Source organism: Cricetulus griseus (assembly GCF_003668045.3).
Source record: "Cricetulus griseus strain 17A/GY chromosome 1 unlocalized genomic scaffold, alternate assembly CriGri-PICRH-1.0 chr1_0, whole genome shotgun sequence".
NCBI lineage: Eukaryota > Metazoa > Chordata > Mammalia > Rodentia > Cricetidae > Cricetulus > Cricetulus griseus.
The window spans coordinates 54,850,243-54,872,590 of NW_023276806.1; the positions used below are offsets into that span (position 1 = coordinate 54,850,243).

General features: G+C 45.2%; 1 protein-coding gene across 1 annotated transcript in view; it reads right to left on the bottom strand.

Moving 5' to 3' along the window:
* Positions 1-22,348, bottom strand: part of Casq2 (calsequestrin 2) — a 63,610-nt gene that overhangs the window by 35,586 nt on the left and 5,676 nt on the right. The window contains exons 2-3 of the mRNA XM_035451308.1: positions 4,967-5,051; positions 2,408-2,508 (exon numbers count right to left, since the gene is read on the bottom strand). Coding sequence (XP_035307199.1) covers positions 2,408-2,508; positions 4,967-5,051 — 186 coding nt within the window. The remainder of the gene's footprint in view (positions 1-2,407; positions 2,509-4,966; positions 5,052-22,348) is intronic.

Sequence of the window (22,348 nt, forward strand, 5' to 3'; positions counted from 1 at the left end):
CAGAGCCTTCCTCTTTCTCTCTCTGCTATCTGGCCAGCAAGAGTTGCACTGCCCCAGCCACCTGGCATCTGCTGCCATGAGTTCTGCCTTGTCTCAGCCCCCAACACAAATGAATTCAGCAGACTTTGGGCTGAGACCTCCAAATCTGAGAGCCGAAGCAAACCCTCTTTGTTTTGAATTGTTTCCCTCAGGGGTTTGTCACAGTGATCAAAAAAAGATACAATGTATATGCCCAAATTCATGAGTGTGATGCTCTCCAATTTCATCCCTATTGTTTTGGAAACAAGCCTTTATTTTTTTCTTCTTCACCAGTTGAGTTGTGTTAATTCTATAACATCTCCTGACACTTGAGTCAAAAATGGGAAAGTGGTCCATTTCTGGCTGCGTGGGGGCAAGTTTGCTAAAAAGTCTTGAGAAAATGATTCTTTCCTTTTAAGAAAATGATGGGGGCAGATTTTCTTCCTTCCCTGCATATGAATAAGAATGTGTGATAAATGGAGTTTTGATATGCTACATCTCATCTTAACCTCATAACACCCATCTTGAAGACAAAGGGCATGTGCTGGCTAGTTATATGTCAGTTTGATCAAGCTATGACCATCTGAGAGGAGGGAACGTCAATTGAGAAAATGTCTCTGTAAGATCAGCTGTAGGCAAGCCTGTAGGATATTTTCTTAATTATTGATTGATGTGGGAAAGGCCAGCCTATTGTGGGTAGTACCACACAGGCTGTGGAACTCGGAGTACTATAAGGAAGCAAGCTGAGCAAGCCATGAGGAACAAGGCAGTTAACAACACCCCTCCACGGCCTCTGCATCAGCTCCTGCCTCCAGGTTCCTGTCCTCCTTGGTTCCTGCTTTGGCTTCCCCAGTGGACTATAATTCAGGATATGTAAGCCAAATCAACCCTTTCCTACCCAGATTGTTTTTGGTCATTTTGTTTCATCACAGTAACAATAACTCTAGGACAGACCACATACTGAGGACAGAATTATCTGTGGTTTACAGAGATAAAGCCCCAATTTGGTAAGTCAAGACCTGATTCTGGTTTGCTGCTTTTGTGGGCCAGTCACACCTTTAGTTGCTTTTCTTGAAATTCCCTAGAATTCATTCTACCTTAATGAGATAGCCCAGCAGAGACTAGACACTATATTTGGCAGCCTCTTTCTGCCCTTCTCTGGCTTTTGAGAGTGTAGAGAGAAAGCAATAGACTGCTGGGTGTCTACTGGAAAATTGCTGGTGTGGACAGTTAGTTGTGAGCTCTTTGCGTTATTGTTGCTGTTTGTTCTAAGGACAGAGTTGCCCCACAGAGCCAAGGCTGCCCCCTCAGAGCTCAGGCTGCCCCCAAAGAGCCCAGGCTGGCTCCACAGAGTCCAGGCTGGCCTCTCATGCCCAATCCTCCTGGCTCAGCCTCTCCAGTGCGGGGGTTACAGGTGGATCACCACTCATGGCAGAACTGGGTTCTTTATCTGTGCAGAGCATAGGTTCCAAAGCCATTAGCCTCATAGCTATAACTTTTATGCGTGGCCAAAATATTTTGTTATGTTTTCACCTCTGGAACTACTGGATTTGAGGATGTGATACTTCCATGGCTGAAAGTGAATGTGGCTGTTTTTTTGTTTTGTTTGTTTGGGTTTTTTGGAGGTTGTGGAGGTGGTGTTTTTTTTTTTTTTTTTTTTTTGTGTGTGTGTGTGAGAGAGAGAGAGAGAGAGAGAGAGAGAGAGAGAGAGAGAGAGTTTGAGGGGGTGTTCCTAAGCTCTGTCTTTCCTTAAAAACAACTCTTTTTTTTTACATTTACTTATTTTGTGTGGGGGATGGTGTGTGCATACCATTGTGTGTGTATGGAGGGGTGTTAGAAGACAATTTGTGAAAAATGGTTCTTTCCTTTCACCCAGTAGGGCTAAGGAATTGAATACAGGTCACCAGGCATGACAGTAAGTGCCCTTACCTTCTGAGCCACCTCACCAATCCACTGCCTCTCCTTTATAGAGCTCAGAAGACTTAGGGAGACTAGGTCTGTGGGACCCCACTTCCATCTCAGGTGACTGGTTCACCCCCTCTTTCCCCACTTTCCATGGCTCTCTCCCAGTGTTACTGTAGCAATGCCAATAAAATGCCAGTGAGCATCAGAGCATCAGTATGTAACTGGAAAGAGAATATAGCACATCACCCCCCACACACACACACACACACCCCTTGGGGTCACTTATAACAATTTCTTCAGTGACTTAAGGGCCGGCTCCCCACTAAAAATGAATTCCACTAGAATGCAGGCACCCCTGGCTGTTTTGTGAAACACAAGAAAGGCCTTTTGCCATGCCAGAATCTCCAGCTCCTCTCTTCTTGCATCAGAGTTTTTCCTCTCTTCTATGGGACAGCTGCACACAGGCCACCTGTTAAATACTTACATCCAAGAGAAACTCCACCAAGACATCCGCTGCAAACTCCCCATCAAACTCGATCGTGCGATCACCCTTCAAAACATACAGGCTTCCTTCCTCATTGAAACCTGGGAGGAACAGAGGCCGAAAGCCAAGGTCATTCAGGTGCAGAAAAGCCTTCAAGGTCCTGAGTGACAGTGGGGTCAGGATCAGTGGAACTAACATTAGCACAGACATATCAATCAATTGGTCAGGGTCAGCCTTGAATTTGAAAGCTCCTCTTCATCCCACCCCTACTTTAGGACCTGGGATCCTCATCTCCACATGCCAGTCTTGTTACTTCTGCACTGTATGCTGTTCTGAGAGGGTGTGTCCAGCATGAGGCACAGAGCAGGGCTTTACTTCTCTTTTCCTTTTCTCTAAATCTAGAATGACCTCCATCCAAGACTCCATCTTGGTTAAACCTTCAGGTTCTGGCTTAGGGACCATTTTCCCCTAAGGTCTCTGCAATCATATGAGTCTCCCACTGTTACTGGTGTCCTGCCCACTCTCATTGCTTGTAGGTGTTGCTCTAGCTCTAATAGGACAGTCTCTAACAATAGGGGTGTGGTCTTCTCCAGATCCCAGCCTCCTGTACAGAGCCTGGTTGTGTGTATAGGCAGTTCTGAGTCACTGGTCTCTTCATTCCGACCCCTGGTTGATGCTGGGAGGGCAGACAGCAGCTTCACCTTTGCCCCAGCACCCTTGGTACACTGAGGTGTACTTTACCAAAATCTTTGCTGGGACACTGTATCCTTCCCCCCAGAATATTAAGCAGCCAAGACTCACATTATTGCCACTCTGAAACATCTAATTGTTCAGATTAGTTGTTTTCCAACTCTACTTGCCAGGAAATGCTTTCTCCTAATGAATCACAAAGGATCTTCAGGTGCAGGAGGGCTGGACCACAGCCTGCTGCCCTGCACCCCATCTGAGGAGCCCCTGGCACAACCCAGCACTGAAAACACAGCGTATTCTTGACTCTGGTGGCATCTGATCTTAAAATGTGCCCCAGGGAGCATCAGTCAGCAGATTGCTTGGGATTTTGTCTTGAGTGAGGCCAGGTAGGGCTTCACACAGGGCTGTAGCCAGGGCCGCAATGAGGCATTCAAGGTGTGGGGAGAATGAGGTTGAAGGGGCAGGTTCACAGAGCACAGCCATATCCTAAAAAGCCCCAAAATCCAACACCTAGAGCACATTTGCTCTCATCCCTCCACAGTGACCTCAGAGAAAAACCTTTAGATATAACAAGCCCCATCATGCCCTTGGCCAGTCTGTTTTTGTCAACTCTTGTTCAGCCTGGGATGCCTAGATTTGAGTATTTCTAGAACACTGACACTTGTTTTTTAAACTTTAGTAAAAATCATCCTAAATACCACCTACTCATTAAAACTGTGGCAAGTTGGGGGCAAGGCTAGCAATCAATAAGCTGCTGGGGAAAGAGGCAGAACTCATTAAATGTTTTTGACTCTAGGAGGAGTTGAATGTATTTCGCTTCTATGATCAGGACAGGAAAAGTGTTCTTAATACATCTCCAGGAAAATAGATATGTCAGTCATTCTCAGTCAGTCAACGTTCTACAGGCATGAGTTTTTCCTTGTGTCTAACTTAAGTAGTCTTCAATAAAATAAATCTTATCATTAAAAATGTCTGGTCTTCTAAGAGATGAAACAGGAAGGAGTTGTTTGTAATTTGCTAAAATAATGCACCTGCATGTCCCCGGGGTGAAGCACCTGCATGTCCCTAAGATGATGTACTTTCGTGTACCTGGGACGATGTACCTACGTGTACCTGAAGATGTCCTTTGAACCATCACTAAGCTTTTTTTTTTTTTCTTCTGTGCTTACTGCTCCAAACGCAATTAACCTTTCTTCAAAGGTCCTGTTTCATAACCTCCTGCTATTTTTAATAGCCATTCTCCACTGGTCATGCAGAAAAAGCTAAATGGACAGTGTTGGGGGTGGTATTTGAAAACCAGAGGGGTTCCCTGTGCCCTTTCTCCTTGGGATTATAGAGTAGGAATCTTAAAGGGCACTTGATCATGACATATTGACATGAGAGATTACAGCTTCCACCAAATTGTCACTTACCCATGCCTCACCTAAATCCATCCAGGCTGAAATTTCCCAGCTGGGGTTCAGCCTTAACTCTGGGACTTCTGGAGAACCTGCTATAAATGCATCATGTTCTGGCTGCTCTTGGAATGTTCCCAGAGAGACCCAGAGAAGCCACTGAGGCACAAAGATGCAGAAGCTGGGCTTCTAGATGCTGTGGGAGCTGTCAATCAAAGCTCCAGTGCCTCGCATCAGTTTCTCTCTGCCTGATACTGGTACAAAGAAAAAATTAAATGATTGCTGTCAAACTGTTAGACTGAGCCTTAGGTTTACTTTTATAAGGCTCTTCCCTAACCCAGAATGATGTATGCACTCATTATATGTGTTTGAAAATAATCCAGTTACCATGCAAGATAAATATAACTGCTTTTTTTTTTGTTGTTTTACAAGACACATTTGTTTCTTCCTAACAGATTTCAAATTTCAAACTTACCCAGTCTTTTGGCAAGCTTGGCTTCTTTCTTGGCATCTACCATCACAAAACCTATGTTTTTATGTTCCAGTACCTGGGCCACCAGCTGAAGAGAGAAATAGGTAGAGGAAGTGATTGGAGGGAAGAATGATGGTAGAAGCCATCCCAAGTGTCAGGGCCAGCACCGTCCGTACGTCCTGATAACCTGACCTCTGATTAGTCACTAGAATTCTGAGAACCTGAGGAATAGACTAAGAGGAAAGACACACCCATAAACACAAGCCCCTTTATGCCCTTGTGAATATAAAGTTGGGGCACAGAGAATCCAAAAGGAACCAAGGGTGCTTAAACTCCCAGTGGGCATTTGGCATGGAGCCTTGAGTCCTTCTGCAGATGTCAAATAAACCTGTAAGGGACACACCTTGAGTAAGGGAGTCCTGAGGCCCGGCGGCCTCCTGCCCCAGGACTGGTACAATGCAGGTGCCCTTAGGCATCTGCAGGTTTCCTACAGCCCATAGTGAAGAAGAACTATAGGAAGTGCCTGAGGATGGAGGAACTATTGACCCTAAAGTCCAGGAGGATGCCTCAGTGCCTTGGACAGGCAGGTGGCTAAAAACCACTCCAGCAGACAGCAGCAGCATAGGAGATGAAGCCATGTGTAAGACTGGCATCCAGCTAGGCTTTCTGAAACTCTCAAATGACAGAGCACTGTCTCTGTCATCTTGCCATCTCACCAAAATGGAGCTTGACAGAAATGGGGAGATCATGAAATACAAAATGTCTGGAAATTGAACCTGGGACCTTGCAAATGCTGGATGCCCTGAACCATTGTGCTACACTTTGAACCCTAATAGTACTTTAAAAATATGTATATTCTTAATCCCAGCACCCGGGAGGCAGAGGCAGGTGGATCTCTGTGAGTTCGAGGCCAGCCTGGTCTCCAGACCAAGTGCCAGGATAGGCTCCGAAGCTACACAGAGAAACCCTGACTCAAAAAACCAACACACACACACACACACACACACACACACACACACACACACACACACACACACGTATATTCATATGCAGTTGTTAAGAAATACAAAAGTGAGATCTCTTAAACAGATTCCTGGTTTCCTACAGAAGTGAGATCTTGTGAAACTGAGCCACAAAATCATGAACTGGATAGTGCCAACAATAGTTAAAATACAGAACATGTCCATCACCACAGAGGGCCCTCTGTTGTCCTGCGACTGTGTGCCGCCCCGCCCCCCGCCCCCCCCCCCCCGGAAATCATGTAGCAGGTAACTTTTTCAGATAACTCCTTCACTTTGTATAATTATCCAGGGTCTGTCAGGTTGCTACATGTACCAATGTTCTTTTTCAGTGTTGAGTTCCATGGTGTGGATAGACCACAGTTTGCTTTGTCATTCACCTACTGAAGGGTATATGAGTTGTTTCCAGTTGTTGACTATTATGAACAGAAGTCCTGTGTGGGAATTTGCCTTAAATATTAGTCTTAATCTCTGGGGAGTGGATGACTAGGAGAATAATCTCTGAGTCATGGGCGAGTTTCAGGTTTAGTTTTCACTGAAACCACCAAACTGTTTTCCAGAATGGCGGAACTATTTTACCTCCTCATGAATAATGTATGAGTTCCTCTACAACCTTGGGGGTGTTTGAGGTTATCACTATTTTAAATTTTAGTCTTTCTCATAGGTATGTAGCAATGTTTCCTTATGGTTTTGATTTGGGTTTTGTGATAGTTTATTTGAACATTATTCCATGTTTATGTATGCTTCCTTCTGTGAAATGTCTCTTCATGTGTTTTCCCATTTTTATAGTGAGCAACAACTTTTTTCTTTCTTTCTATCATTTTGGATCCCCAGCATCTCCAAACAAGGTGGGCACATGTGATCCCAGCTCTGGGGACAGAGACAGGCTTCCTGGCCAGCTAGCCTGTGAGTCAGTGAACCGCAGGTTCAGCAAGAGACCTTGTCTCAAAAATTCAAGTTCGAGGGTCGTTTGATTTGGACCATAGGGAAAGCAGACGTTCCCCAGAAGCAGATATGTTCTAGGAACCCTTGGTTCCGCCCTGGACAAAAGTCCAAGGGTTGTTTGTAATTTTGGTTTGGTGGCATGTCTGTGTCTGTAATTTGGTCTGCCGCGCGGTTTGTCCTGTCTGTTGTGTCTGTCCTGTTTTTGCTGTTTGTGTCTGTCTCCGTACTAACTACCTCCATCCCCGGATTCCACCTCAACTATGATTGGCAGATGTGCCCTGAGGACACCCAGGAGGTACGAACGGAGGCCAAGGGTGCTTAGACCCTGCTCAGTTAGCGGCGATTGTAGCCGCCTGGTTTTGCCACCCGTCTTCCCAGCGCCATTGCCTTATAGAGGATTGGGTTGTCATCTGTTCTTTTCTGTCTATTCTGTCTCTGTGTTTTCATCATTGGTTTTCAATTCAGGATCCATCACAACACCCCCTTTCATTGAGTCATATGGCGCCACACTAGGTAACTTTCTTTTCCAGTCTTTGTTTCTGTACAGTTTCTGTAAAGCCTTGAGGGTTGGAATGGGCTGGGTGACTGAGCAGGTTTGTTATCTATGTTATCTGATCTGTTGCAGTCCACGCCCTCCCCGCCTGCTTTTCGGTGGTATGTCAGTTCTGTTAATTTTGTAAATATGGTCGCTAGCGGCATCTGTAAGTAGGTCTAGAAGAATTGTTTAGGGAGGAGGTTCGGGCGGCAGCCTTCCGACTGTGCTGTCTGTCCAAGTCTCACATTTGTGCTGTGTGTTTGTTAAGCATCTCTTTCTGTCCCTACTATCCATGCATGTGGCATGCATGGGTCAGGGGTCTTTTCTTGCTGCCCTGAGCACGTGGTTCGGGACAGGACTTCCTCTGCCATGTGCCATGGGTTAGAGTGTGCTGCAGTGGAGTCCCCTGAGGCTGCTACTCTGAACTCCAACCATTGCTGCGGCCCTCACAGCTGGGTCTGGCCGATATAGGTGAGTCTGGTTTTCTATCTTCACCTATCAGTCTGTGAAGCATGTGAAGTGGGGCTGTCTCTGCCCTAACTGCTGTGGGTCCTGGCTTGTGGCGGGAGTTTCCCTGCTCTGAGCACATGGCTGCAAGGTCTCCATCTGCTTGGCTGCCCGGCCTTCTCTGTGCACACATGGTATGCAGGGAAAACTCGGGGGTCTTCTTCCCACCCCTACACTGGCCAAGTTTGGGATTACCAGCAGCACCTCCCCCCCCCCCAGGTCTCTGCCCTGAGCACATGGAGCTCAGGCAGGTGAACCATCTGGCCTGATCCAGATGTTCTTAAAAAAACAAAACAAAACAAACAAATAAAAAAAAACGGCCTTAAAGTTATTAAAAACAATAAAAGGGACTTTGATAAGAATTTTTATGTTGACTGAGAAATGAGAGAATATAGGAGACTAAAGTAATAAAGAGAGAAAGGAAAAGAGAAATTGTCTAAGAATGTCTAAGAAAATCAGAGGAATAAACCAAAGGTATATAGAAAGTTATAGAGGGTTAAAGCAAGTCGTAGACGGTCAGAGAAAAGGTTGTTAAAAGAGAAAAATGTAAACTGTTTGCTATGGTTTCTCATGTCTACAAATAGTAAATTTTAAAAATTGGTAATATAAGTTAAAATTTTAACCATATTAAGTTAATTCTGTTTAAAAAGTCCTGTTCATTTCTCAAGTAAATTATGTATACTTGTTTTAAAATGTTCTGTTTCCTGGCATAACCTAAGTTCTGTTACAAGCATACAGCTAAAACAAAAGGTGCAGGTCACCACCATTTTGTAGCCAGCCACATGGCACAAAATGACTGGGAGCCATTTTGCCGTAGTTAAAAAAGATACTTAAGCCGCCATCTTGACTAAAGATGACCGCATGGAAATTAGAGGTACCATCTTAGAAACAAGTTTTTCAGTTAAGGTTTAAAATGTCAATGCTTCTATATATTACAGAAAGACATTAAGGGAATTTAAATTTCTTTTTAAAACCAGTTTTTTAAAATGTTTATGTTTTTTAATGTTTTTATTAATATTTGTACTTTAAGAGCTTCAATTTAGAATCATTTTTAAGCAAAGCCTGACAATGTAAAGTTCTTGTTTTATAAAAGCTGCTAATCTATTATAAGATGTTATAGTTTATGTTTTCGGAAGTTAAGTTTAGGGCATTGGTGGCATACGCCTTTAATCCCAGCACTGGGGAGGCAGAGGCAGGTGGATCTTTATGAGTTCAAGGCCAGCCTGGTCCCCAGATCGAATTCCAGGACAGGCTCCAAAGTCACAGAAAAACCCTGTCTCAGAAAGAAATTAAGTTTAAGCAAGCACTAAAATATGTACATGTAGCTACTGTTTAAGGACTATAAGGTAACTCTATGCAGTTTTAAATTCAGCTGTACTAAGTTTCAAATATTTTACTAAGTTAAAACCAGTTACAGTCAGACTGAAAATTAATTACAGAAATAAGACCTTACCTAGCCACCTGTGTGCTTAAGGCAAGTAATTAAAACAGACAGACCTCTAATGCTTCAGAGACCTGTAGAATATGGCATTTGAATTGTTATCTTTAAAGTTTATAATATTAGACAGACTGCCAGATCCTGACAGTGACCCAAAGTCTCCAAAGAAGATTATGAGGCACCCCAGTTCCTGCACCTGGACCAGTGAGTGAGATACTTAGATGTGATACTTGCTGCCTGCCAGGAACTGGCCGAGACTGTGGACAAAGCTGCTGGACATTGGAAAATTGATTGCACCCCCTTTGCCTAGACAAAACAAGGTCAGTCTTTTCCATGTCCCTCTTCCACAGAGAGAAAAAAACCTCTCACCTTATAGGCCTGGCGAAGATTGTTGTTCTTTGAGACACCTGCCTCCAGCACTAATGGAGAGTCTTGGGTATGACTAACTGTATATGGACTGGCTTCTGTCACTTTTTAGTAGATTCAGATAAAATATACCCTTCTCAGATCTCTGAAATATTAATGGTTGTCAGCTTGACAGCATCAGACAGTCAGATCCACTATAGGCTATAGTCAGCATGTTAGTTGATAAAGTAATGACTACCTACTGTTCAGTCACAAGTTCAAGGTTTCTAAGTTTATTTTGGTTGTCATCTAAGTATAAACTTAAAGGGCTTTTCATCAGGCCAAAGGCATCTCTGTCCAATCCATACCTGGCTCTCTGGACAGAAGAAAAATGTACATGCTTCTAGTCCAAATCTGTAGTTATTGCTAGGACCCAAAGTTATAAATATGTTCCTGCTGTTTGAACAGATATCCAGATATCTGCTTTTTCTGCACTGTGGGCTTCAGTAAATAAGTTTTAACTTCTGTTCCCAGTTTAAACATGTCTTAAACAGGTTTTTGCTTCTGGCAGACATCTGAGTATCAGTTGCTGACTACAGGCTGTTCCTAAGTAGATTTCGAACCCTGGACTTGCCGTGGATGTGGACCAGCCCAACTGATATGGACACCCCCTGTCTCTGCAACAGAATCTGCCAACCAGAAGCTCCTGATGGAATCCCCAGTGCCTAAATTCCTTTTTTTGCTTATGACTAGCATTTCAACCTTCTGGGATCCCTAACTTCGTCCCATAGTCAGCAGGAAGTAGCTTGGGAAAGAATACGCCTCCCATTTTCCCTGGTTAAAATGCTAAGTCAGAAGGAACTCCCTTGCATGGGGATGCCAATATCTCTCATTCCCTGATGGGGCACTAAAGAGACAGCAATTCCATGATTGGAATTTCCATAAAAAAATAATGGGGGAATGAAGGGACCAGCTCCCCATTTCGGCAGCCATGACAGTAACACGTGCTTGCCATGACCTTGTCCTATTCACTAGAAAGTCAGATGCCTGCCTCATGGCAAGGAACCAATCAGAAGTTAGCTGGTGGCGCTATACTTTACGGCTCTGGGTGTGCTTTATGGACAAGTGCACAGCAATGATGAGCAGAGCATAGCAACCACCCTGGGAGGGCCTATGGGCCATAACAACTAGTTGACCAATCAACACAGGGCAAGCCCTTCAAGCCTGGAGGCACACCAACCCTGAGCCTGTGTGTACCCCTAGACATTCTACACTGCCCTACAAGATCTCTATGCAGCCGGTTCAAGCTGTCTTTGCTAGCCATCCGCCATGGCGAGTGGGTGAAAGACCCAAGCTAATATGGGGTTAGCTTGTTAAACAACAATAAAGCCTCATGCAGTTTGCATCAAGCTTTCGAATCCGCCTAGTGATTGGGGTGACCGAGGTCCTGGGCTGAGACCCCAGAGGCCTGAGCTTTCCGGGGGTCTTACATTGTCTACCCCAGTAACTCGGGAACTATTTGGCTTTGAGGTTAGTGTTCTTAGTCAGGATAACAGCTACCCTCTGTTCTATGGCTACTTCTTTTACTCCACCCTCCATTCCTGTGTCTACCCTGGTTGTATCACTGATGCTTTCTTCCTTCCATTCCCTTTCCAGCTAGTCTTCCTAGCTCATTCCTTGCTTAGCCATGCTTCCTTCTCGTCTGTTCTTAGTCTTTCTCTTTCTCTTCCTGGAACCAGCTCCCTTCCTGTAAGACTAAAGGATCCTAAACAGAATGTCCATCTGTGCACTGCTCCAGGATGTCCTGGTGCCTGCTGTGGAGGAAGAACCCCAGGAGCAGGCAACCAATACCACCCTGACCACCCCAGAGCTTTTCTCGTTGCTTGGATGTCTGGGTCTGGGAAGGCTGGGAATGCCTCATCACTACCAGTGCAATGCTATGACTCACCATGAGCTTTCCTGAGGTTCCCCATGCCAGTCTTTCTGCAAAATCACTTGGTTGTAAGATGTTGCATGCAATTTATCAGACCATGTTGTGTTTTATTTTCCTAACAAATCTTTTTTTCATTGCAAGCTACCCTGTCCTATTTATAGAAGTCAAAATTTTAAGTGAATGTTCCCCTGTCAATCATTCAAAGTCACAACACCCAGCTTTACAGTACAATAAACTCCCACCCCCTTCTTCTGCAGTATGAGCCTTTACAGCAGTTCTTAAGCTCCACTATGCACAAGAATGACCTGGGGCTCTGTTTAAATGGAGCTTCTTGGTCCTCCTCGACTGCAAAGAGAAAATGGAGCTGGGTGGGGCTCAGGAATCCACATTCTCACAGCACAGCCACACCCTGGGGTTCTGATGCCTCAGCTCTCAAGTCAGTCACTCTCTGGAAAGCACAACTATTAATGGCTGTCTTCTGAAAGCTATACAACAATGTTCCAGCTGTGGGGCTCATGTTGGCTTTTTAAATCTCTCTCCATTTAGTCTAGGAGGTGAACATTAATAATCACAGTAAAGGGAGGCCATGGAAACGATCCACTGACCACTGAAGGCCCTTGCCACCAAAGTCTCACATCCTGCATTCTATGCCTGGCACCTGCAGAAAGGTGAAAAAAGAGAACTGGCTCCACAGGGTTTCCCTCTGACCTTCACAGGCATGCCATGCCATGTTCACCACGCCATGCATGTACCACATTCCAACATCTGCCCCCAACACAATCAGGAAAGAATGAAAACTTAACTTGGAGACTTAAACAAGAATGTTTTATTCAGACTTCTCAGCACACATCATCACTTTATTTATTTGTTTGTTTGCTTGTTTATTTATTTGTTTGTTTATTTCAGGTAAGCACAAATGTGTTCCTCTCTTGGGCACGTGAAGTATAGCCTTTCCTCTCTTGAGATCTACATGGGACTTTTGAATATACTGAATGGTAGGTAGCTATCACTGTCCTATGCCACAGGTGGATAGACAAAGCAGACGGTCACAGATGGGCCAGAAAGCCCTACTCCCTGAGATGTGCCTTCCTCCTCCTCCTGTTTGTTCCTCTTTCTCCTTAGCATCCTGACTTCAAATTCCTGAATCACTGTCAACTTCCATCCTCTCTTGACCCAGAGCCTGCCCCACTGAGCTTCATCATCACCATCACCATCACCAGCTCTAACATGCAGCCTTCACAAGCTTAAACCAATGGTAGCCTGGGCTATCAGACACCTAAGAGTACTGTAGGACTGAATGCGGACAGTGGCTGTGGTGAAGACCTGGGACCCCTGGGCTAACTCTGGATGTGACTGGGTCCCTGAGGGCCAGTAGTCTTTGGAGAGGCTGCAGTAGGCAAACAGGTCCCTGCTGCCTCTGGTATGTGGCTTGCTATCTCCGTCCCACTCCTGCACCCTAAACCTCACCTCTCCTGAAGGTCTCCAAACCTTAGCAAAGCTTGGGTTCCCAGAGCAGGCCCAGGCTCCTCTTTCACTCCATTCTCCTTTCGAGAATGCCAGTGGCCTATCCCCAGGAGTGAGCCCTGTCCCCTGTTCTGTCACCACCAGTTGGGTTTACATCTCTTCTGTATTGTGACTCTTTCCTCAGTACAACCATCTCCAGTGTCTTCTGTATTCTGTGCAGTCCCATGGAGATAGTGGGTACACGAATGGATTGGTTGGAATATATCACAAGTTCAAGGAGCTTGTAAGCCAGACAGGCAAGAAGCAATTATCACCAAATACTGTGAGTCCCAGGTGAGAAAAAAAGTCATCTCCATGTTTCTTAAATGCCCAGAAAACCAGAATACTTCTATACATAACTGAGATTTTCGCCTATTAGTTTTCAGCGATTCCCGACTGGCTTGAGCAAGGTGGGCAGATTGATGAGTTATTTCATTAGTCTTACCTGAGAGTCTATCCTAGAAACTAGCCCCATCTGCTGGCTGGTTATGTACAGCTCCCGGGATGGAAACATTGCTCACTCTCTCAGAAACATTGAGATCTGGTTTGACCATTGCTGAGTCTTTTTACCCAAAAAAGAACTTATAACAAAGTTCCATATAAATAATATCATAGATAACATGATAAATAGACAATATAACAATTCCATAGCCAGCAAGCATATGTTTCTGGCATGTCTATCACTTTCTGCTATTATATTATATAGACATTACACTACTATTGCTGCTGGAATGATGAGGTCTATATGCATGTCACCTTTAAATGAGTAAGTGACCTATGATTGCTAGACCCCAGTGATGAAGAGCATGGGGCTTTGTGTCAATTCCTGGATAGCTGACTTTGTCGCCAGTCTGTGCTGTGACTTCACTGCACAATGTAGGCAGTAACAATATCTGCACCACACAGAAATAACAAATATGAAGGGCTTGGTGTGAGTCTTCACATACAGTAGATGCTTAATAAATGGTAGATCTCCTCCTTAATAGTATGATAGCTGAATAGGGTTCTGGATTGTGTACTGATTCCCAAATACCAAAGCCTAGATTATCAGAATGGAAAGAGAAGTAACAATTGTTAGCTAAGGATGAGTTAATGAGGGAGGCATCCAAAACAGCAGGGCGGATTTAAAGGCTGTGGAGTCTCATAAGACAGAGCTGTGGGCAGGAACTGGGGTGGAGGGGGCCAAGCCCTGCAGAGCCTGGCAGGCCATGATGAGTGCTGTGGGTTTGGTTTCCATGCACTTTGGGTGTGTCTAAACACCCCCCCCCCCATAGCCACACAGCTCTGCATGGTGTGGCCCACTGCCTCTTCAATGTAATTGGAGCCTGCATCTAGATATGTCCTTTGCTCCATCTAAAAGACCCCCTTCAGCATTCTTCACCAACTCTGCTATCTTTGTAGTGTACCTGGACATGGTAGTTCCCCAGAAGGTAACCCCTGACACCCACACACACACTCCTAATTCAATGCTTGCTCATGGACCCTGAGATTTTTTCTGCAACTTTTCCTTGATTGTATATGGTTATTGTGATTATTGCCTTGCTACCGTTGGTGTCAAACCCAGAAGGCTCTGTGTCTCTCTGCCTTTCTCCCCATGCTATCTCTAGAACCCAGGAGAGTAGCTGGACTGACCCCCAAGTTAGTGCCTCAAGTAAACGAACCAATTAAAAGGGAGATTGCTTGTGAGAGCAGAGGCCAGTGAGACAATGGACCAGGACAGGCAGAAGGAGTGAGTGCATCCACAGGGAAGAAATAGTGTCAGCACAGGTTTGGATGTGGACACATCAGGGTTGGACAGGAGCAAGCTAGCTTGGTGGAGCAAATTATATTTGGGGGAGCTAAAATGAGTCCCATGTTTAAGATGTCCAAGAAAAAGAGTGAAGTTTTGGACACTGTGGTTGGAAGTTATAATTTGGGGTTGAGTAGAACAAAGAGACTGATCTGAGTTCAGAGAGGATAGATCTGACGATGCAGAACAGACAAAGAATATGGAAAGGGAAGGCAGCCAGGTGTGTGGTCTGATTGGGAGATGGCTCTGGTCTCCGACAAAGGTTGGGACCATGAAGAAGTGACAGCCTATATGGTGGATAGTGTGAGTTGGGTCCCAGTGAGACCCAGTTGCTCTTCTTTGGCTTTTGAGAGGGAACAAAGGAGAGGGACTACACGGTGACTCAGGGTTTCCAGCCAGAAAACAGAATAAAGGACAGATGATAACATCAGGAGAATGTCCCAGGACTGGGGTCAGTGTCTCAGAACAGATACTACTGTAGTGAATTCATGGTCACAGAAAGCGCTCAAACTACCCAAAGGAGCTGAGGGTGTGGGAGGTGGGGACATTTGGGGGGCTGGGGCATGAGAAAGCCTCAGGCCAGAGCTGGCCATGTTGGAGGCATGAAGATAAGTGCCTGAAGAAGCTCCTACCCTGCGTGAGGAGGAATGCTCAAAAACTGAAAGACATGAAAGGAGCACTGTGGTGCCCCGACTCCAAAGTGACTGAGGCCCGGTGTCACAGGGAGCCCAGCAGGGGCAGGACCCCTACCAGGTCTCCTTTTTGGACTGGTAAGTCATGAATGACCTTGCATAAAAAGGCCGGGACAGAAGCCAATGCAGGGAACTGGACAGTCGAGTGGGTGGCAAAGACAGGCTGGAGCAGGTGTGACTTGCTTGTTCCAGAAGTTTGTCCATGAAAGGAAGTCAGTGCACAAGGCTGTGAGAGGGACAAGTCCCCCCTGCTGCCTGACTGTTGCCCTGGGCCTTAGGGGACAGAACATCTGAAAGGTCTGTGTATGCCTCTCAATCCCTGTATAGAATTATCAACTCTAACACAGCGGGAGAGGTGAAGACACTTTGTAAGGAGAGGCTGGAGTTTCCTTCCTGGTTGGAGGGACAATGGGAAAGATGTGAGTGAAGGCACTGGAGAGGGCCACTTGAAGGGAGGCGGCTGTGCTTTTCTGCAAATGCAAGAATCTGCAAACGTCAAAATAAAGAGCTTGAGGAGAATTCTGCAGCTCTCTGCTCAAAGACAGTGCCCCCCAGGCCAGCCACTAACACACCCTGGCTGCACTGCTGTTCTTGCCAAGCAAGCCAGGAGCCAGAGAGATCTGCTCTCCCTGTCCCTCCCTGATACCATCTGGCAACATGTCAAACTATTCAACACTGTGTTCCCTGAAACCTGAGAGCCCACGTTTATCTCCGGTATCTCCTGTCACTTTTGGCCACTCTCAAGCAAGACCTGGGCTATGTATAGCCTGGCAGTTGGCACACATTATGTCCACCAAGAAGACTGGCTGGGGACGAGAACAGCTATTTATGAGAATCAAGCATTTACTGAAGCCTTTGAGGCTGGTGTTGGGTAGCCCTTGAAAGTGCTGAGGGAGAGAGAGAGGCTACTGATTTATTTTATTGGCACTTTGGGGACTATCACCCCACTCAGTTAGAAAGCAAGGGTCCAAAGCCTGGTGTGTACACTGCACCCCTCCAGGATGAAAGCCTATGAAACTACTGCAATAAAACACCAATTAGGGGAACAGTGTAATGGCTCAGTGGCAAAGACACGTGCCACTACACTTGACAACCTGAATTTGATCACCAGTACCCACATAGTGGAAGGGGACAACTGACTCCACAAAGTTATCCTCTGACCTTTATATATGCCATGACACGAACGCGCGCGCGCGCGCACACACACACACACACACACACACACACACTTAATTAAAATGTTAAAAGATAGTGCTGAGTAAGTATTTACTCTGCCAACTACAGCACTCATTACCTCATACGAAATATCTTTTGGAATCTTCATAAAGGTCTCCCAAGAAACAGCTTTGTAGATGAGAAAATGGAGAAACAAAGAGGCTAAGCAATTTGTCCACAACTACACAGTTATTAAACAACCCCACTGAGAGCCCAACCCTGACACTGCTCTCCCCTGCAACCTACTTCTGCAGAGGGAATCAGAGGAACCTGAACCCATACCCTGGCTCTGCTGATGGCCACCTGTGAGCTGAGAAAGTTACAGCTTCCTTGATCTCAGAGTTTTCATTCAAAAAAGAAGCAAGAGCCAATTGTTGCCCCACAACCTGTATGCGATCACTTAGTGGAGATTTATTCCCTGTAAAAGCCATTGCAGGGCAAGCCCTACTCTAAAGCTTGCCCTGACCACAAGCATACATCAGCATCTCTTGCAGGGAAAACTGGTGCTAACAACAGCCCAAGGAGCCCACCCTGAGCTTCTCACTTAGCAGGTCTGGGGTGGAACCCGGAGTGGGCATTTCTGATCAGATCCCATGCAGCTAGCCCTGGGCCCACATACAGTGAGAACCTTTGCTCCACACAGGCTTCTAACATGTGAGCACAGTCTCTCATTGCGCAGCTTTGGGTGATATCCAAGATGACAGAATGAGGGAGGCTGTCCCTGGAGGTCAGGGCTTCTGTTTATCCATTTTATGATAACAAGAGCCTTTCACGGAATAAAAAACAAGAGAATTTAATTCCCAGGAACACATACACACACACATCACACAGCTAATAACAAAATTAATTCTAAGGTAATATTTGGGGCTGTAAGCACAGTAATAGAACATTTGCCTAGTGTGAGCAGTGCTCTGATTCAATCACCAGCACCATATAAATAAATAAATTAATTATTGAATAACATGGGACTAGGTCATGCCCTTTCCTAATGTTCTTAGCAGAGTTCTGTTCTCAAGGGCTTGTGGAGATGCAGTCTAGCAGGAGGGCCCCCTGCAGCGCCTACACACACACACACACACACACACACACACACACACACACACACACACACACACACTGAGAAGGACCACCACACAGTGCCCAGACCCTTTGGGGGCACTTTCTCTTGGTTTCACTATCTGTTGGTTGGTATCATCCTTCATTAGAAGGGGAGGAGCGGGTGCCCTGCCCATGGATAGACTCTCCCAGATGGCAATGAAGGACTTGGAGGGTGCACATAGAAAAACACAAGTCCGTTCCTGCTTGGCTGAACTTTATGAAATACCCGAGCCTGACTGGATCCTGGAACTCAAGGGGCTGGGGCAGATGGATCTGCATCACAAAGTCATGGTCAGTCTGGGTGACATAGTGAGACCCTGTCCCCGAAAACAAAACAACAACAAATTCTGACTAGAAATATATTGATAGCATCTACTAAAGATATTAGATGCTGTAGAAAACTAGCTTGTGTGGCGAGAGGGAGGTTTTATGGGATGTCACACATGGGTGAGTTAAAAACAGGCTTTAACTGTGCACAAAACATGTGCTGGTCACTTTATATGTGTCATGTGTCTGTTTTACTGTTATAAGATGGCCTGGAAAGAAAGTGCTATTTTGGCCATTGGAATATTTTACAAAACAGCACTCAGCCTTGGGGAATCCCATCCTGCCCACAGCCACAATGCTACCACACAGACGCAAACTCATTTGCTTCACAGTAAATTGGGGTTGTGTGGTCAGCTAATAGCTTGCTATCCTGGGCTAGTATGGCTGTGGCGTTAGGAGTAGGACAGAGGCAGGTGAGGGCCAGCTCAGCACACAGCAGATGATGGAGAGGAGAGGGTGCCTGGCTTGGGTACCCAGCAACAGGAGGGAGCTCCTGGAACTAGGCACCTTGCACACTCCAATGACTCACCAGCCCACTGCCCCACAAGATGGTGTGCTGGACCCTTTCCTGAGAGGCTGTCCAAACATAAACAGCTTGTGTGCATAACACTGGCCTGCACCCCACAGAACCTTCTAAGGCATCTTCAAACATGCCGATAGTTCGGGCTGAACTGGCTTTCTAGGGAGAGCAAGTCATATCAGGTGTGCACTGAGACTGCTGCTCACATGACATGTCCCATGCCAACCTGCAAAGTGCAAGCTGCAAGAGAGCAGGGCTGGTGATGGAGATGGAAAGCCTCCCAATCCCTCCAGCAGATTCCCACGTCTTTTTTCTTTTGCTGCTTTCTAGTGTAAGAGTCCTTACCATATATCCATAGTGCTGGCTTTCATGGTAGCTCATGGCCCCATTTAAAAATGTATACCCATGGGAGGATATCTACCCTGATAATACAAGATGCTTGTATGGAGACGCTTCGAGATGAACTGTGGCTCTGATGCACAGGGTAGGACTATTTCCCTTACTGTATGCACACAATGTGTGTGTGGGCACATGTGCCATGTGGTTCATGTGTCACAGCACTCCTGCTGAGGTCAGAGGGATCCAGGGATCAAACTCAGATTATTAGGCTTATGTGATAAGCACCCTTGTCCACTGAGCCGTCTTGCCAGCCCTCCATCTGTAAAACCTTCACTTCTTCCTTAATTCTATACAGGGAAGGCTTAACTACAGTCAACTGAACCCGTACTCTCCTGATAGCACTTCTTGTTTCTTTACTCATGCAAGATCACCTGCAATACATAAAGTGCCTAGCAAAGGCCCATTCTCCAGTTCCACAGGAGCCAGGGGTGTGGGGGATGCTTCTTCTCAAAGCCAAACCAAAATAAACCTGACCTCATCTGGTTTTTCCAGAGTGGAACAGGTGTGAGACTGAAGAGGGCTGTCTTTGGGTGGGGATCAGTTGGAAAAAATCCCTGAATCCTCCGTGTGTTGCTATTCTCTGCCCAGTATTCCTACATCATTCCATCTGCAGATTTACTTGACTCCAACAACTTCATTCTGCCTTGGGGCTTGGAAGAGCAACCACCGGGACCTTTGCCAGCACTAAATAGACTGGGAATGCAGGGTCAGCCTTAAAAAGCTCGGGGCTTTCTGTCTATGTGCACAGATACATATGGGACTCAGAGTCCCACAGTTTGGGGAAACAAACAAACAAAAGCATGTTTTACCCTTAGTTCAGTTTCTTCAGTGGGAAGAAACAAAGGACAACACACAGATCCCTGGATCTTACTAATGCAACCTCTTTTTCTATCCTGTACTTAAAAAACAAAACTAGCAAACAAACAAAAAACCTTGAGCTCGAGAGATGGCTCCGGTTGTAAAGAACTTGCCACCCAACCTGGTTAATGACCTGAGTTTGATCCCTATGACATACATGGTGGAAGGAAAAAAAAAAACATCTTTAAAAACTTTCTCTCTGGCCTGTGCACCATGGCATATAATACATGTGCCCCCACTCACCAAACAAACTAGGTAATTTTAAAAAGAAATCAAGAAAAAATATATTTCTAATATAGACAATGTGTGTACAAGTCCTTTCCTTTTCCATTTCTCTCTCTCTCTTTCCAACTATCTATCCATTCATCCATTATCCTTTATTCATTGAAGTCTAGCTGGGTGTTAAGCTTCTGCCCATTTAAACACAGTAGTCGCTTAGGAGCCACACAGAGTCCAGCGGTACAATTTAGCATTGCTAAGTATGGGTGAAAATCCAGAGTAGCAAGGCACGTGTTTTCATAACTCGGTATTGCTTACAAACCTAAAACTATCTGTTGAGTTGTTCACTTGTATAGTGGAAGGAACATGCCACCAGAACCAAATAGGTATGTGTTCAAATCCTGCTTCATGCTGTATTGTCATTTCATAGCTTTGTGATTTGGGCAATTTTTCCTTAACTCTTTGACTTACTTACTTCTCTGCAATGTGGGAATATCAGAATTATGTAAACTAGCATATGCAGGGCCTCTGCAAAGGGCGTGGCTCACAAGACATTCATTAGTACCTGCTATTTTCCTTTTCATTCTTCCCCTCAATAGTTTTTCAAAAAATATTGCAGAGTACCCAAGTGTCAGACCCTATCCAGATGCTGAGACAAAGTCCTGAACTTTGTAGATTTCAGGCTTTATAGATAGAAAGTATCACACAAAGTGCAAGATGTCACCCAAGTGCTATGGAAAAAATAAGGGTGGAGAAAGTGGAAGGGTCTTGGGAGTGTGATATACATACATACATACATATATACATGCATACATACATACATACATGCATGCATACATACATACATGCATGCATACATACATGCATACATGCATGCATACATGCATGCATACATACATGCATACATACATGCATGCATACATGCATGCATGCATACATACATGCATACATACATGCATACATACATGCATACATACATGCATACATACATGCATACATACATGCATACATACATGCATACATACATGCATACATACATGTATACATACATGCATACATACATACATACATGTATACATACATGCATACATACATGCATACATACATACATGCATACATACGTGCATATATACGTGCATATGGACAGGGAGGTGACTTCTTTGATAAGGTGACTGTGGTTTGAAAAAGAATGACACCCTTAGGCTTATATATTGGAGTGCTGGTCATCAGGGAGTGGCACTACTTGAGAGGGATTAGGAGGTGTGGCCTTGTTGGAGGAAGTGTGTCACTGGGGGTGGGGTTTGAGGTTTCAGATGCTCCAGCCAGGCCCAGTGGTTCTCTTTTCCTGCTGCCTGCAGATCCCGATGTAAAACTGTCAGCTACTTCTCCATCATCATGTCTGCTTGCAGGCTGTCATGCTCCCTACCGTGATAATAATAGATTAAACCTCTAAAACTGTAAGCAAGCCTCAATTCAATGCTTTTAAAAATAAGACTTGCTATGGTTATGACGTTTCTTCACAGCAATAGAACATTGACTAAGTCAGTGACACTTAAACATTAGATCTAAAGAATACTGTTTTTTATCGTTTACAAAAGAAGAACATCACAGACATCAAAGGTCGTGTCATCTGTCTCTGCAAGTAAGATGACTACTTGATGCATAGATAAATGGACAACTTCGTTTCACATTACAGAACAGTCCCCAATCTGCTCTGAGCCACTTCTGCATGATTCGAATTGGCTACCGTGGCCTCTTCCTACCCCACGTCCATATGATATGCTCCCATTGTCCTCAGGTGGTACATCTTTCCTGGAAAAGGAATACTAAGACACAGCAGCCAAACAGACTTGTGTCTTCTCTTCTCGGCTACCTTCTGAGTCCCCCCTAAATGTACTTTGAAGAAAACCCTCTGATTTGGTCTCAGAAATCCAGGCGATTCTATGGAAAACATCTCAAAAGGGGTGACACTCCTTAGATTTCTCTTTTGGAGAAACCTTTCCAACCATGAGGTGGGGGTCAATGGGAGCTACCTGAGAGATC